The sequence below is a fragment of the Loxodonta africana genome, chromosome 9, assembly GCF_030014295.1.
Source record: "Loxodonta africana isolate mLoxAfr1 chromosome 9, mLoxAfr1.hap2, whole genome shotgun sequence".
In the NCBI taxonomy this organism is placed as follows: domain Eukaryota; kingdom Metazoa; phylum Chordata; class Mammalia; order Proboscidea; family Elephantidae; genus Loxodonta; species Loxodonta africana.
In genome coordinates, this window is record NC_087350.1 from 57,560,973 (window position 1) to 57,576,166 (window position 15,194).

The 15,194-nt window shown below is 42.2% G+C and overlaps 1 protein-coding gene across 1 annotated transcript in view; it reads left to right on the plus strand.

The window, feature by feature from the left end:
* Positions 1 to 15,194, plus strand: part of BRINP1 (BMP/retinoic acid inducible neural specific 1) — a 140,194-nt gene that overhangs the window by 60,761 nt on the left and 64,239 nt on the right. The window contains exons 2-4 of the mRNA XM_064291546.1: positions 6,203 to 6,393; positions 11,439 to 11,608; positions 14,851 to 14,956. Coding sequence (XP_064147616.1) covers positions 6,203 to 6,393; positions 11,439 to 11,608; positions 14,851 to 14,956 — 467 coding nt within the window. The remainder of the gene's footprint in view (positions 1 to 6,202; positions 6,394 to 11,438; positions 11,609 to 14,850; positions 14,957 to 15,194) is intronic.

A 15,194-nucleotide genomic window follows, 5' to 3' on the forward strand; every position in this document is an offset into this window, starting at 1 on the left:
AATAAGGGTTGACAGCTTTGAGTTATGGTGTTGGAGAAGAATATTGAATATACCGTGAGCTGCCAAAAGAATGAACAAATCTGTCTTGGAAGAAGTACAGCCAGAGTGCTCCTAGAAGCAGAGATGGTGAGACTTGGTCTCACATGGTTTGAACATGTTATTAGGAGGGACCACTCCCTGGAGAAGGACATCATGCTTGGTAAAGCAATGGGTCAGTGAAACAAAGAGGAAGACACTCAGTGAGATGGATTGACACGGTGGCCACTACAATGGGCTGAAGCATAACAATAATCATGAGGATGATGCAGGACTGGGCAGTGTTTCATTCTGTTGTACATAGGGTCACTTTGAGTAGGAACTGCCATGGCGGTACCTAACAATAATGACAAAAGCATAGGCCGAAAGGTACAGGGCTGAAATTCGTGTAAGAAACCCTGGTGGCATAGTGGTTAAGAGCTATGGCTGCTAACCAAAGGTTGGCAGTCCAAATCTACCAGGCGCTCATTGGAAACCCTGTGGGGCAGTTCTACTCTGTCCTCTAGGGTCACTATAAATTGGAATCGACTTGACAGCAACAGGTGTTTTTTTTGCTTTATTTCACAGGTAGAGACAATGACACCAGGGGAGGAAGCGCCTTTCCGAGGGCACAGGGCCAGTTCATCTGCTTGCCTCATAATCATTCTATTTTCTCCAGTGCAACCTCATACTCAATGTATCATTTTGTGTGTGTGTGTGTACATATCTGTGTGAGCACACATGCAGGAAAACAGAGGGCTAGTAAAGACGATGGGGGAGGATTCCTGTAAAGGCAATGCTTAATTCTAGAAAGAAAGCTTATGTTTTTCTCTTCAGCCTCATCTTAAACCTTGCAACCCTGGCTTCTGTCTTTATCCATCCTCTGCCTGTCATCACTTGCCCTGCCACCTTCAGCTCCCCCAGTGTGGTGGGCCTTGCTGCAGCCACTCCATGCCTCCCATCCAGGATCCTTTTTTAATCTCAGTCTAATTGGTTTGCCCACCCTGCTGGGATGCTTAATTGGGCATAAGCATATTCCGCAAATCCTGTGCCATTGTGAGTTCTGCCTTCTCCTCCAAGGGGAATTTTTGTGCTCTGTGGCTCAGAAGGAAAGATATATTTTCTCTTGTGCTCAGTTCACTGAGAACTTACATGAAATTGTTCACTGGCCAGCAGAGCAGTTAGACAACATGACAAGCAAGACTTTTCTTTTATGTTCTTTTCCTTCTTTTTATTAGGCAGCACACTGCAGTGGAAATGGCAACGGCACTTGGAGTTAGCAGCCCTAGGTTCTGAGTTAAACCCTGCCAGTCATTGGCTGTGTGATTTAAGGCAAAAGACTTAATCTCTTTGGCATTCAGTTTTTGCTTTTATGAATGGAGTGAATTAGACTGGATGATTGCTATAAATGGAGTTAGAGTAGTGCTTTTAGAACACGGGTTAGCAAACTATGGCTTGAAGGACAAATCTGGCCCTTGGCTTGCGTTTGTAAATAAAGTTTTACTGGAACACAGCCACACACACTCATGTACATATTAGCTATGGCTGCTTGACACTACAACAGTAGAGTTGAGTAGCTGTGACAGAGACCTATGGCCTGCAAAGCCTGAAATATTTACTGTCTGGCTGTTTAAAGGAGCCCTGGTGGTCCACTGGTTAAGAGCTTGGTTGCTAATCAAGTCAGCAGTTTTAATCTACGAGCAGCTTCTTGGAAACCCTGTGGGGCAGTTCTACTCTGTTCTATAGGGTCACTATGAGTCAGAATTGACTCAATGGCAGTGGGTTTTGTTTTCTTTTGTTTATTTTGACTATCCTTTTTTGGGAACATAAATCAGATTGCATCATTTCTACTGCAAAACCCCTATTTTGACTTTCTGCCTCATTTAGAAATTAAACAGAAAAGCCCTTGCCAAGGCTAACAAAGCTCTTCAAGATTTGTGCCTAGTCACACCCAATTTTATGACGTTATTTTGTGTTATTATTATCAACCTTCCTTTAACTCTACTCATTTACTCCTCTGGGCCAGTTCGATGTTACCCTCCCAAACCGGCCAAGCACGCCCCTACCTCAGGGCCTTTGCATTTGCTGTTCCTTCTCCCTGGAACACTTCTACTGGGTAGCCCCAGTAGTTCTGTCCTTCATTTCCTTCAAGTTTCCATTCAAATACCATGAAATCCTTCATTCATCTTTCCCATCTTGTGACAGGAGAGAGAGACCTTTTCATTTCCAAGCCACGTGTATAAAACCACATGCTCACCCCACTGTTAGGCTTGAAACCCTTTTTACCTGCTTTATTTTTCTTTATAATGTTGATCTTCCTCTGACATGTTACACAGTTGTTTATTTTCTGACCTCTGTCACCGGACTGCAAGTTCCTTGAGAGCAAGGCTTTTTACTATTTACTGCTGTGTTCTCAGAGCCATAAAGAATAGTAGTTCCTCTAGTTTTGGATGTATAAAACATTGTTTTTAGCTCATATGTTGTTTAAATCTATTTCTGAATAGATCTAGGTACTATAAAAAAAAAAAACTCTTTAAGTATATTTTAGTAAATAGTGTAAAAACAGAACCCTGGAGCTATTATCGTCTTTGCTTCAGCATCCGTACAGTGGTTTCCAAATCACATAAACTCGTTCTCAAAACTTTTTTAGCCTGGATCCTTGGCCAGTAAGAACAAAGGATAGAGACGGAAAAAAAAAAAAATAGCATAGTTTGGCACAGAAGGCCTGTCTTAGTTATCTAATGCTGCTATAACAGAAATACCACAAGTGCATGGCTTTAAAAAACAGAAATTTATTTTCTCACAGTTTAGGAGGCTAGAAGCTTGAATTCAGGGTGCTGGTTTTAGGGGAAGGCTTTCTCTCTATGTCGGCTCTGGGAGAAGGTCCTTGTCTCTTTTCAGCTTCTGTTCCACGGCTCCGGGGTGGTCTTCGTGTGGCATCATCTTCCCCCATCTCTGCTTGCTTCTTTGTTCCTAATCTGCTTTTTTTGTTTGTTTGTTTCTCAAAGGTGATTGGCTTAAAACATACCCTACACTGATGTGGCCTCTTAACATAGCAAAGAAAACTCATTCCCAAATGGGATTATAACCACAGGTATAGGAGTTAGAATTTACAACACATATTTTTAGGGGGCACAGTTCAATCCATAACAAGGACCTTCATCATTTGGTCCCTGCCAACCTCCCTATCTTCACCTCTTACCATTTATACATCTTACACACATACATACATACATGCATGTCGCACACACATACTCATCATTTTTCTCCAACTTTCTTATTCTCTCTCATCCCCCTGCATTTTTGCACATGAAATTAATGTTCTTGAAACACTCTTCCCCCATCTTTGTCTGGCCAAATCCTAGGTTTCCTTCAGGATTCAGCTTGAACAGGAGAATTCTTTTCCACTCCCACTCGCACCCACCCAGCCTCTTCTCCAGACTGGGCGAGGTACCCTCCTCTCTGATCCCTCTGTGACCTTGGCAAATAGCACACCTTATTTCCCTGAACTACGACTTCTTCCAATAAGTAGAATAGCTTCTTAGAATCAGGGACTATATCCATGATGTCAAGCAGGCAGTGCCCAGCACATAGTAGGTTCTTTATAACAACTGCCCCCCATTTTTGAGCTCTTCCCAAGTGCCTGGCACTCTGCCTGGCAGGCCACATGCATCTCCTCACTTGGGTCTTACAGCTGCCATGTGAAGGAGGAATCCGGTGCCCAGCACTGATTTCCTTCCTAGTATTTTTCAAGGATCCAACACAGACCGCAGGCCCCGTATTTATAGCCGGTGAACTTCAGGAAGACTGGAGGCAGTTTAAAACAAAGAAATTCAGTCATGACCTTGTATTTGGTGGTGGGGAATGGCATTAATTCTGCATTGGTGCTGGTTTTGCTGTGTTTTTATATTATACTTGTCAATATCTATATTAAGCAGTGATATAAGAGTCAGGATATCAGTTTTCTATTCCCAGCTCTTTCAATAACCAGCTGTGTGACTTTTGAGATATATATATATATATATATATATATAAAAATACATACACACACACACATTTTTTTACACATCTGTTTATCTAAATTGCATACAAACTTTAAAACTACGGTTTAGACAAGGACTCCTCTGAGAAGCTCTCTCTAGAGGCCTGAGAAGAGATCCATGCTCCTGCTCCTTCTGAGCCCTGTATTCCTTTTTGTCTTTTTACAATAAAATGTAAACATTTTGTCTTTCCTGCTAGACTGAGCTTCTTAAGGAATGAGGATGTGTGTGTCCATCTCTCTCCTATAGGCGTCATACCTGCAATTATTAGATGCCCTGCAAGGGTTTCCTGAATGCAGCTGATTGACTTAATAAATGCCTGCTATGTCAAAGTGTGGTTAAGAGCTACACCAGCTAACCAAAAGTTCCACAGTTTGAATCTACCAGCCACTCACTGGAAATCCCATGGGGCAGTCCTACCCCATCCTATAGGGTCTCTATGAGTCAGAATCGACTCAATGGCAATGGGTATGTCAAGGCACTGAGTTGACTTTACTTAGGATTTGAGCTGTGTTATCAGTTATGGACAGAAACTCCTTGAACAGACACAAGCCATAAGCTCTGAGGCTTGGAAACGTATTCCAATTTTAAACCTTTTTTTCACACCCAGTTTCTTCTGCATCAAGGGTCAGACTCCACCACTGAATTACCGGGGTATACTTTGCCCTGTTCTGTTTTTTCTTGCCCCATACCTCTTCCTTCATTCATCTCTCCCATCTTGTGACAGGAGAGAGAGACCTTTTCATTAAACTCTGGTTCTCATCATTTATCTAAACTGACCCTACAGCCCTCTTGGCTAGTCTGTTTTTCTCAGGGGATTAAGACATAACTCAGGCAGGATGGGGAGCTGGTTGTTTCAGAAAAAGCTGCATCTTTGAGAGGAACAGTGATCATTATTTAAGCAAAAACAATTTGAACCAAGACCCTTTCAATTTCCCCTTATACTCAGTGTGTATGCTCCTTGTTCTCCGTCTCTGAGCCTTTAATGATTCACATGTCTGGAAACTTGCAAGGAAAAAAGTTATGAAACGACCCTTTCTGAAGGTATTTTCACACTCTAGGAATCATGTAATACCTGCAATAGCCCTAGGAAAGAGATGATGTTAGTTGTATTTTATATGTATATGTATAAAAGTAAATAAAGGTCCACAGAGGTGACGTGCTTTGCCCAAGATCACACCACACGGTTGGCAAGAGGCAGAGTGAGATTTCGAGTTGGACTCCAAGTTCAAACCTCTTGAGTCTTGACCTGCTCTGTCATTAATAAAGGAAAAAACTGAAACTCTCCCACATGGTCTTCAGAGCCTAACTTAGTTTCTTCCAGTAGTAGGCACTCAGTGAATGCATGTTAACATTTTGAATTAAACGTAACTCTGGGCTAAATTTTCAATTTTGGAATTATTGTAGATCAGATCAGAAGTCACTTTGTGCCTTAGGTGCGCTCCATTGTAACATAGCTTTCCCCCCTCTTTAGCGCCCTTGCTTTCTTTCTTCCATTCATTTGTTTATTTATATATCCAACTAGTATTTTTATGAATCCTACCATGTAACAGGCACTGAGATATTTTGCAGAGAAAAAAAAAACAACTAAAAAGTTTCCATCTCTGTGGTATCATTGACAGTCTAGTGAGAGAAAAGAACAAGCAACTAGATGACAATGATAATGGAGACCTTGGTCTCGGTCCTGTGATAGGTATAAGAAAATGGTAATAATCCCCTGTCACAGGGCTAGTGTGATAGATATGATAGATAAGAAAGTGGGCATGACATTCTGGTGGACTCTAAAGTGCCGTGAGTGTCATCATCATCATTATTATTATTGCTCTTTCTGTTTCCTTTTTTTCTTCACCCATAAACTAGTAAAAGCCACCCCTGATGTTTTTATCCCTGATGCTGGCAACACGAGGGCAGGGACCCGGTCTATCTGGTTCACCACAGTATCTCCATTGATGAGAACAGTACTCAGTAAATATTTTTGGCTGAAGAGGATTGAGAGCTCCAGATCAAATTGTCACCTAACAAATATTAAAAATCATTATTGTCACTCTCCCACCTAAGGAGAGATGCCTGGATGGGGCGATGGGATGGGCTTTGTTTTAGAGGCAGAGATGGTAGGTTGAGAAGTCTCGCTCATCTTTCCTACCCAGGGAGTTTGCCCGTTGGAAGGTGAGGAACACAGCCATCGAGAGGAGAGATCTGGTGCGCCATCCAGTGCCCCTCATGCCAGAGTTTCAAAGAAGCATCCGCCTGCTTGGCAGGAGACCCACCACTCAGCAGTTCATCGATACCATCATCAAAAAGTACGGCACCCACCTCCTCATCTCTGCCACCTTGGGAGGTAGGTCAGCAGCCACTGGGCTGTAGCCGTGTCATAACTTTGGGTCTGGGATGGAAGAAAGGGTGGGATACCCTGAAATAAAAGCCTCCTGAACCTCTCTGCCATTGTATATCACCAAAAAGCATATATTGCTAGATAAGCCAAATTGACTTGTTTGTTTTTGTCATATCTGAGCAGGTGATTCAATTTTATAGGACAGTCTAACATGAGAATTTCCTGTTTTGTAGAAATATGGCTTAACCTTGGAATTAGCTCATTTTATTGGTACTGCTTAATCTGATAAATGTCTTAGTTTCTTGGAATGTAGTCTCATCATTCGGAATGCTTAATCTGATAATATTCTTAAATCCTTTGGAATATGGTCTAACCTGGAGAAATAATTGAATTTTAGATGTGATGTAGGGAATTTGTTCTATTTATTTAAGCCTACTTCAGGTTCTGATAACTTGAGGCTATTATTTTACAAATGGGGTATCATTTGTCTCTCATAAGGGCTTAGAGTAGGTTAATAGGAAAGTGAAATAATTCCTCCACTCTGATCAGTCTTGCCCATTCCTCCCCACTATCCCCAATAAACCTTTGAGAGATTGAGAATAAGAAGAGAGGATAAAGGGAAAGAAAAAAATGCAAAGAAAATGGGAAATGGTAGCGACTAGTGCATTTAGATATGTATGAGTCTTGCCTGCTTGCATCATTTGATATTATTATGAGCTACAATCTTTTGGACATCAGTTCTTCCATATTCAATTGACTGGATCAGTTGAACTTTAGGAAAACCCCTTTTGTGGTGGACCGCCATGCCAACAGCTTAGAGAGCAGCTGAGTTGCATTTAGGTGTGGTAGGTGTGACCTATGCCAGCTAAATGATAATCAGTGTAGTAATGGAACAGGGTCTAGTGAGGTATACCAGTGGATCTTCAGAGGAGGGGCTGCTCACCGTGTGCTCTAGTGGTCAGGACAGATTTCATGAAGGAAGTGGCAGTTTCCCCTGACAGGAGCTGGCTGGGTTGAAGGAAAGTAGCAAAGCTTTCTAGGCTGAGCATATATGTTTTGAGAAATACCAGATTAGTAATTTGATAATGTATAGGTTTTTGTGGGGAATGTGAATAGAGAAATTGGTTGGGCAAATTCATTTGTTCCTACAATGATATTAGTCACTACTTACTGAATATTTGCCACATAGTGGGCATTGTACTTTTTCCCTAGTCCTCAGAAACCGCAAGTTGTCATATTGTGTGCGTTTTATAGATGAGGAGGATGAGACTCAGAAGAGGCAAAGTAACTTGTTCAAGGTCATATAGTTAGCAAGTGACAAAGCTAAGTTTTGCACTTAGGATTTTCAGTCTACAAAGTCTGCATTACATTTGACCCAACATTAGTCATTTATTTAACCATCTCACTTGCCACCTAGACACCCACACCAGCAGTCAGCCAACCAGGATGTGTTTGTTGTCTGTTGCTAGTCAGATACTGAATTAAGAAGGACTTTGAATGTTAAATCAAATAGTATAAATTCTATTCTGTTGTAAAGTGAAAATGAATTCACTTCTACACGGACTGTGACGTTAACCTGTACCATTGCCTTTGAACTTCTCCCACCTCCCAGTTCACTTGGGGGAAAAAAATCATTGCTACCTATTCACTTCCTCAATTAAAAACTGTGTTCTGTCCAAGTCCCTGGAAATCCCAAATAACAAAGACCTCTCTTTTGCAGTGAAATATATTTTTAATTTTTCCATGGCAAGGTGGTGAATTATTTACAGAGCCTTGTTTCTCTCCTGTTTTTACAGCACAACATTTTAAAATATGCAAAGCTTTGGATTGAGATCCGGTGTTGGACAGCAAGCCCTAAATGTTCACTCAGCCCTAAACGTGGTGCAGTAGGGGGAGGGAAGGGGAAGAGGTGTACTCTTCTGTGCCAGAAACTGTGTGAGGTCCTTTTGCATCATCATCTTATTCATTCACCCCTGAAAAAAATATTTCTTAAGTGTCTCATCACGCAGTCTGAGAGAAGGGAAGTGGTAAGCAGTAGTGAATAATGGGGAAGTTCCGAAGGTTGATTGCCTGGGTTCAAATCCTGCCACCTGTTATTCATCAGCTTTATGTCACCTTAGCAAGTTACTCAACACTCTAAGTTTTCCTTTTCACAAATAGTCATAATTATATGACCTCCTTCGTGGCTTTTGTGAGGATTAAATAAAATGGTGAATTAAAAGTGCTTAGTACAACATCTGAAACCTAAAAATGTTGTTATCATCCTTTTTTTTATTGTTGTTATTATCTAATGCGGCTCAGGAACTTAGGGATTTAGGATTGAAGGCCATTCGTGCCACTTGGGTGGGAGAGACATTGAGGAATCCCTTTTTCTGTCTGTATATCAGCTTCCTCATCTGTAGGAAGGAAATGCAGGCAACTGTACTTACTCTGATTTTTCCTAATAATCTATATTGTTTTAGAAAATTCTTTGGTAAGTTGTTTGAGGTACCAGGTGAATCCCAAGGGGATGCTCAAACAAAAGATGGTCCTTAAACTGCCACATGTGGGACATGGAAATGGACTCATTTGGCTCTTAAGGGAGAGGGAAACGGAAGGAAAGGGTGTGAGAAAGAGGAAGTGCAGCCAGTGGGAGGACTGATAGCTAAGCCATTGCCACGGGATACCCAAAGTTTTGGTGAAATCTGTTAAAGTCATCAAATCCTTGGTATGAGTGGTTTTCTTATAGAAGTTGATTAGGGGGAAATTCTGGATATAGAATAACACACAGGGAAACAGATTTCCTGTAATCCCTCTGAAGACCATATCTGACGCCAAAGGAAAGGTCTTGGAGGCTGTGTGTCTGTGTGATATGTGTGATTAAGTTGGTATGTGTACATGGGTCTGTATGCTTAGTACATAGATGTGCACTGACTCCTGCCTATGGTTGGAAGAAAGTTAGTCTGTGCACAAGCATTCCTATAATACACATTGTACTCATACATATGGATACAGTGTATACATGTTTGAAAATGTGTGTGTGTGTTGCATAAGTATCTGTATGCATGAGCGTTCAGGTTTTTGTTTGTATGTGTATGTTTGTATGTATTCATTATTCCCTGCCCTGCATTTTGAGAGATTTCCCCTGGGCTAAGAGGAAGACTAAGAATAAAATCACAGAGGGCTAAAAGGACAAGGAACATCCCAGACACCTTAAAGTCCAGACATCCCCAGCCCCCATCTGGGAGCAACATCGTATTGATTCAGAAGGTAAAACAACCAACTCCCGCCACATCCCCCATCTCCTACATATCTGAATCCCACACTTTCCCCTCTGATGGAAGGTGCTTCAGAGAGTGAGGCAGTGTCCCCTGGAGGACCAAAAGACTGAGGAAAGGCCTATGTAGGGTGAGGAAGCAATTTGCAGGAATGCCCAAATGGGAAAACAACTCTAAACAGAACATTCTCTTAATAAACAAGAAATTAAGTCTTAATAATGAAGCCAGAAGCCCATTAACCCCTGTTGATCTAAGGTTTGCTTCTGCTAGTTCCCAGTCTAGAGGGAAGTGGGCTTGCTTCACCTCTTCTTTCACAGGCCCCTTGGAGAGCCTGAGATGACACTTGGAATATTTATTTCCTCTGCCTCATGGCTCTAGCTAGCATTGTCACTTACTTCATCATTTACCTATCCATCCATCCATCTCTCCATCAATTTATCAATAAAATGATAACTGAAAATCTGTTCTGCATCAGATCCTAGGAGAAGCATTGGGGAACTTTACAAAGATGAATCAGATGGTTCCTGTGCCCCCACCATCTACCCACCACCACAACAACTCAAAGCCTAATTGGATCAACAGGCATTTTTACAAAAAATCAATTCAAGTTGCTATGGAGTTTAAAGGAAGGAAAATTATGTCCTCTCGAATAACCAGCGAGAGCTCCTAAGAAAGTCCAAACCTGAGTGTCTTACTCAGAACTCAACTCAAGCCCAGGCATAGGGAACCCAAAGACGAATTAGGATCCTTCCTGCTGGGAGATTTCAGTTTAGTAGGAGAGACAAATCAGTAAACATTGTAGACGTACAGTAGCTCCATGTTTACTCATTCATCCATAAATCTTCAATCATTTGCCGAGCACCTGATACATGCCCATATTGTGCTAGGCAATGGCAATGAAATGGTGAAAGACTCTTGCATACTTCCTGACCTCCCAGTGCTTCTGCTGTAGTGGAGGAGACAGGCTATTAAACAAGCCATCACCAGATAATGTGGTAAGTGATATAGTGGAGAAGTACAGGGGACTGTGAAAGGGCACAGGAAGAGTACGTAACCTAGTTTAGGTGAGGACTGGGGGATTCAGGGAAGGCTTCCCAGAGGAGGTCATGTGTTTGATGAATCCTGAGGGATGAGGACAAGTTAGCCAGGAGAAAGGCAGAAGATCACAAGTTAGCCAGGAGAAAGGCAGAAGATCACAAGTTGGCCAGGAGAAAAGCAGAAGATGAGAGAAACGGGGCATACTTGTGCAGGGGTAGTGGCGAGGGTTGCAGCTCCAGAGAGGCAGAGTCATCAGGGTCTTGTGGCCTCCATTACTGACGGAGATACAGGCCCCTTCCTCCTGGCTGCAATTTTACTCTGTGCCTCCCTCTGTGTTGACTGTTCATCTGGTGTTTGAAATGGTCTCTTTATATTTCTGTCTCCCTAGGCTAGCATTGTCTAATAGAAATATAATGTGTGTCACGAGTGTGAGTCATGTGTGTTAACTTTAAATTTTCTAGGAGAGCCTATGGAACAGCTCTACTCTGTCACATGGGGTCGCTATGAGTCAGTATCCAATGGACGGCACCCAACAACAAAAACAATAACAACATTTAATATGGTAAAAAGAAAACAGGGACCGTTTCTCTTTAATCGTACCCTTGATTTTCAGATGGAAACTGATTTCAGAGGCAGAAGGAAATTTGGGCAAATTAGTAGAGGACTGAAGCTGTTCTCAGCACTGAAGCCCTGGAGCCCTGTCCTCATACCTCAAAGCTCGACAGGCTACCTGAGCTTTTTTCCTCTCTCATGCAGGGGAGGAGGCTTTGACCATGTACATGGACAAAAGTCGCCTAGACAGGAAGTCAGGGAATGCCACTCAAAGTGTTGAAGCTCTGCACCAGCTTGCATCGTCCTACTTTGTTGACCGTGATGGCACCATGAGGAGGCTCCATGAGATCCAGATATCAACTGGAGCAATCAAGGTATGACTTGAGGGCGGATTCGGGAGGCGGATTCTTCAGACAGTAGTAATACAAGGCAGATGTTCTGAGAGTGGATGGGCAGACAAAATTCCTGGCTCCATACTTGCGAAGCTCACCCACTCTGACTAATGTCGCTAGGTACCCTGGAATAGCACAAGCTTTATCACTAGGGTGACCGTGTATCCTGATTTACTGGGACTGTCCTGGCTATGGTCCTAGCATAATTATCAGCAGTCCTTTCATTCACACCTAAAGTTCTTCTGTATGGACAATTATCAGGATTCCTTTCTAGGCGAAGAAAATGAGCATAAACTTGGCCTCTGACTCCAAGGACTGTGATTTTTTAAACCTCTATATTTTTCATTCCCCTTCCCCATTTTACGGATGGGGAAACTGAGGCCCAGAGGTTAAAGCCTCATACTCAGAGTTACACAGCTAGTGCATATCGACTGGATGGCAGTGGGTTTGGTTTGGTTTTGAGTATCTTAGCAGGGACTAGAACTCAACTCACTAGAACAGTGGCCAGTGAGCTTTTTCTGTAAAGGGCCAGGTAATAAATATCTCAGACTTGCTTGGGCATGGAGGCTTTGCTAGTCTGTGTTGCTCTGACTCAACTCTGCTGTTTTAGCACTGGAGAAGCAAAAGACGGTATGTAAATACATGGGCATGGCTGTGTTCCAATAAAACTATTTACAAAAGCAGGTCATCTGTAGTTTGCTGATCTGTGCTCTTTTAGACCAGTGATGTCCAACAGAAGCATCTGCAGTGATGAAAATGTCCTGTATCCGTGCTGGCCAAAACAGTAGCCGCTGGTCACATGGGGTCACTGAGAACTGAAAATGTAGCTACTTAGGAACTAAATTCGTAATTGTGTTAAATTTAATTAATCAAACTTAAATTTAAATAGCCACATATGGCTAGTGACCCTATTGGGTAGAGAAACTCTAGACTTTCAATTCTGTGACTTAGAGCACAAGGAATTTCCAAAAAAGAAAAGAATAGATTCCATTTTAAATACTATGCATTCAGGGATTCTCTCTCTAAGGAGAATGTGGAAGGACATTTTTGATATAAAGGATTAGTTTTTCTGAGGGTTTCAGTGGAGATTTTTCCTCTCCCATTTTCTTAAACCAAATTATGCCTGCATTTTACTTCTGAGTCTTCACTCTAGTTTCTTCTGAATAAAATGCAAGCCTGGACTTATTTTAAGACTTTCAAAGATATCTCCAGGGAAAAGAGGAGAAAATATTTAGGGAGACTCAAGCATATGAGGCAGAAATCGACCAAGGGAAGAAAAAGTGTGGGAGGGAGCAAATTACTGAGAAGGGAGGTAGTAAGGAGAGAAATAAATCTGTTAGACAAACAAAGGGCCAGCTTATCTGAGAAGAATCGCCTATATTAGGGGGATTGTGTTGTTAGGGAGCTCGGCGCCGAGAGATGGATCTTTATGAAGCAGTCTGAGTCGGAGTACCGTAAAGGCCCGGTTTTCATTATCACCAAATGGTCTCTCCCCACTGGATGGGATGTGGAATTGAGATATTGAAGCTCTGACAGAGATAATCCTCTTTTGTGCATCCTGCCGCCTTAACAGGGAAATCTCAGAGAAATGGCCCAGAGACCATCAAGAAACCATTCTTACCATAGCACTGCCTTCCACATCTAATTGGTACTTGAGTTTTTCCTGCCATTCTTGCCACTACCCCAAGACTCATCGGGCTAGAATATGTCTCCCTTCCAGCTGTGTTTGAGGCCAGCAGCAGGCCCAGGCCAGGAGATTTTGCCTGTTTTTTTTTTTTTTTTTCTTTTTCTGGATATCTGTAGTAAAATGAATTGGTAGCTTTGACTCTAACTGAATAATTACTATATTATTGTTCTGTACAAAAAATAGTAACTTGTGTGTAAAAAAAAGAGAAACTTTATTATCCTCCATTTATTAACTGTTTCCTAAGTGCTAAACACTTTGTAATTATGTTCTCCTTACCCAATGAGGTGGATAAGAGCATTACTGGCATTTTATAGATGGGGAATTTGAGGCTTAGAGAGGGAAAGTAACTGTTTCAAGGTTTCACAGCTGGGAAAGGGCAAAGCTGACATCTGAAAGTACATTTGGCTGTTTTCCAAAACTTTATTCCCTACAACAATAGATGCTGTGTCTTTATTTTTGGGTGCAAACCTCAAAACAATCCTATAGGTGATTATGCTAAATGATAGTGCCTTGGGTGAAGGGATGAAGAGACCCCGTTTCATGCTAAGCCATACTTAGTTCAAAGTTATCCTCATTAATAGCTGTACTCCTACTGGTAGCACCTCAAGTCTTTGTGTGTGTGTGTGTGTGTGTGTGTGTGTGTGTGTGTGTGTGTGTGTGTGTGCGCTTTAGATGAAAGTTTACAGCTCAAGTTACCTCAAGTCTTTTAAGACAATGTTTTGGAAAGTCACTGCCCTCAGGTTTGAGTATTTTATCCTGTGGTAGCACTGATTGAACATGTCCTGAAGCTTCTTTTGAAAAACGGGATAATTTTATTGTTCTCGCCTAACAATAACATGGAGCCCTGGTGGCGTAGTGGTTAAGAGCTTGACCACTAATTAAAAGGTCGTCAGTTCAAATCCACCAGGTGCTCCTTGGAAATCCTTGAGGGCAGTTCTACTCTGTCCCATACGGTCACTATGAGTTGGAATTGACTCGGCAACAATGGGGTAACAATAATACACATATAATCTGCTTGATTTATAGAGATGTTTTATCCTCAGATGCCCTTCACTGAACATCTGCCCTGTGGTAGGCACTTCTACCCATGCTGTCTCATCTTTGCAACATCCCTGGAAGGATTTGCTAGCTTTAGTTTGTAGAAGTTTAGAGACGTTAAGTGACTTTCTTAGTTCACACAGCAAATAAATGAGCCAGTCAGAATTTAAATCCTGACTTTCCAGATTCCAGAACCCAAGCTTTTGAGAGGGACTATAGTGCTTCACCTTATTAGTTGAGGTACTTAAAGTGACCTTGTGAAGTGAGAGCCAGCAGTCAAACCCAGGCAGCCTGGCTCCAGTCTGTGTGCATAATCACCCTGCTATTCCACCAACAAGGTGCCAGTGCAAGGCACAGGCAAAACTCTCAGAAAGTGGCCATTGACTCAGGCCAGAAGACCCACTCTGCCAGCTTTGTCTCTGCCAGGAGAAGACTTCCCAGAGTCTGTCCTAGACGAGGGTACTCCCCTCACAGCTCTCTTTTTTGGTTTCCACTCCAGGTCACAGAGACACGCACTGGGCCTCTGGGCTGTAACAGCTATGACAATCTGGACTCTGTGAGTTCCGTCCTTCTGCAAAGCACGGAGAGCAAACTGCACCTTCAAGGTAGGAAGCTGGTAGGAATGGTGGGGCTAGACTGGGGAAGGTGAGGAAGGAGCCCAGGTGAGACCTGGGGGAGGAGGGACTCAGAGGAGGACTGGGAGGGATGATATGGAGAGAGAATGAAGATGAAAGAGACAGGATCCAATGAAAATGATGAATATGGAAATTAAGACAGTTAAGATATATTTTTAAAATTTTTAACATATACAGTATGTTAAATTCATGGTTATTAATTATTTTT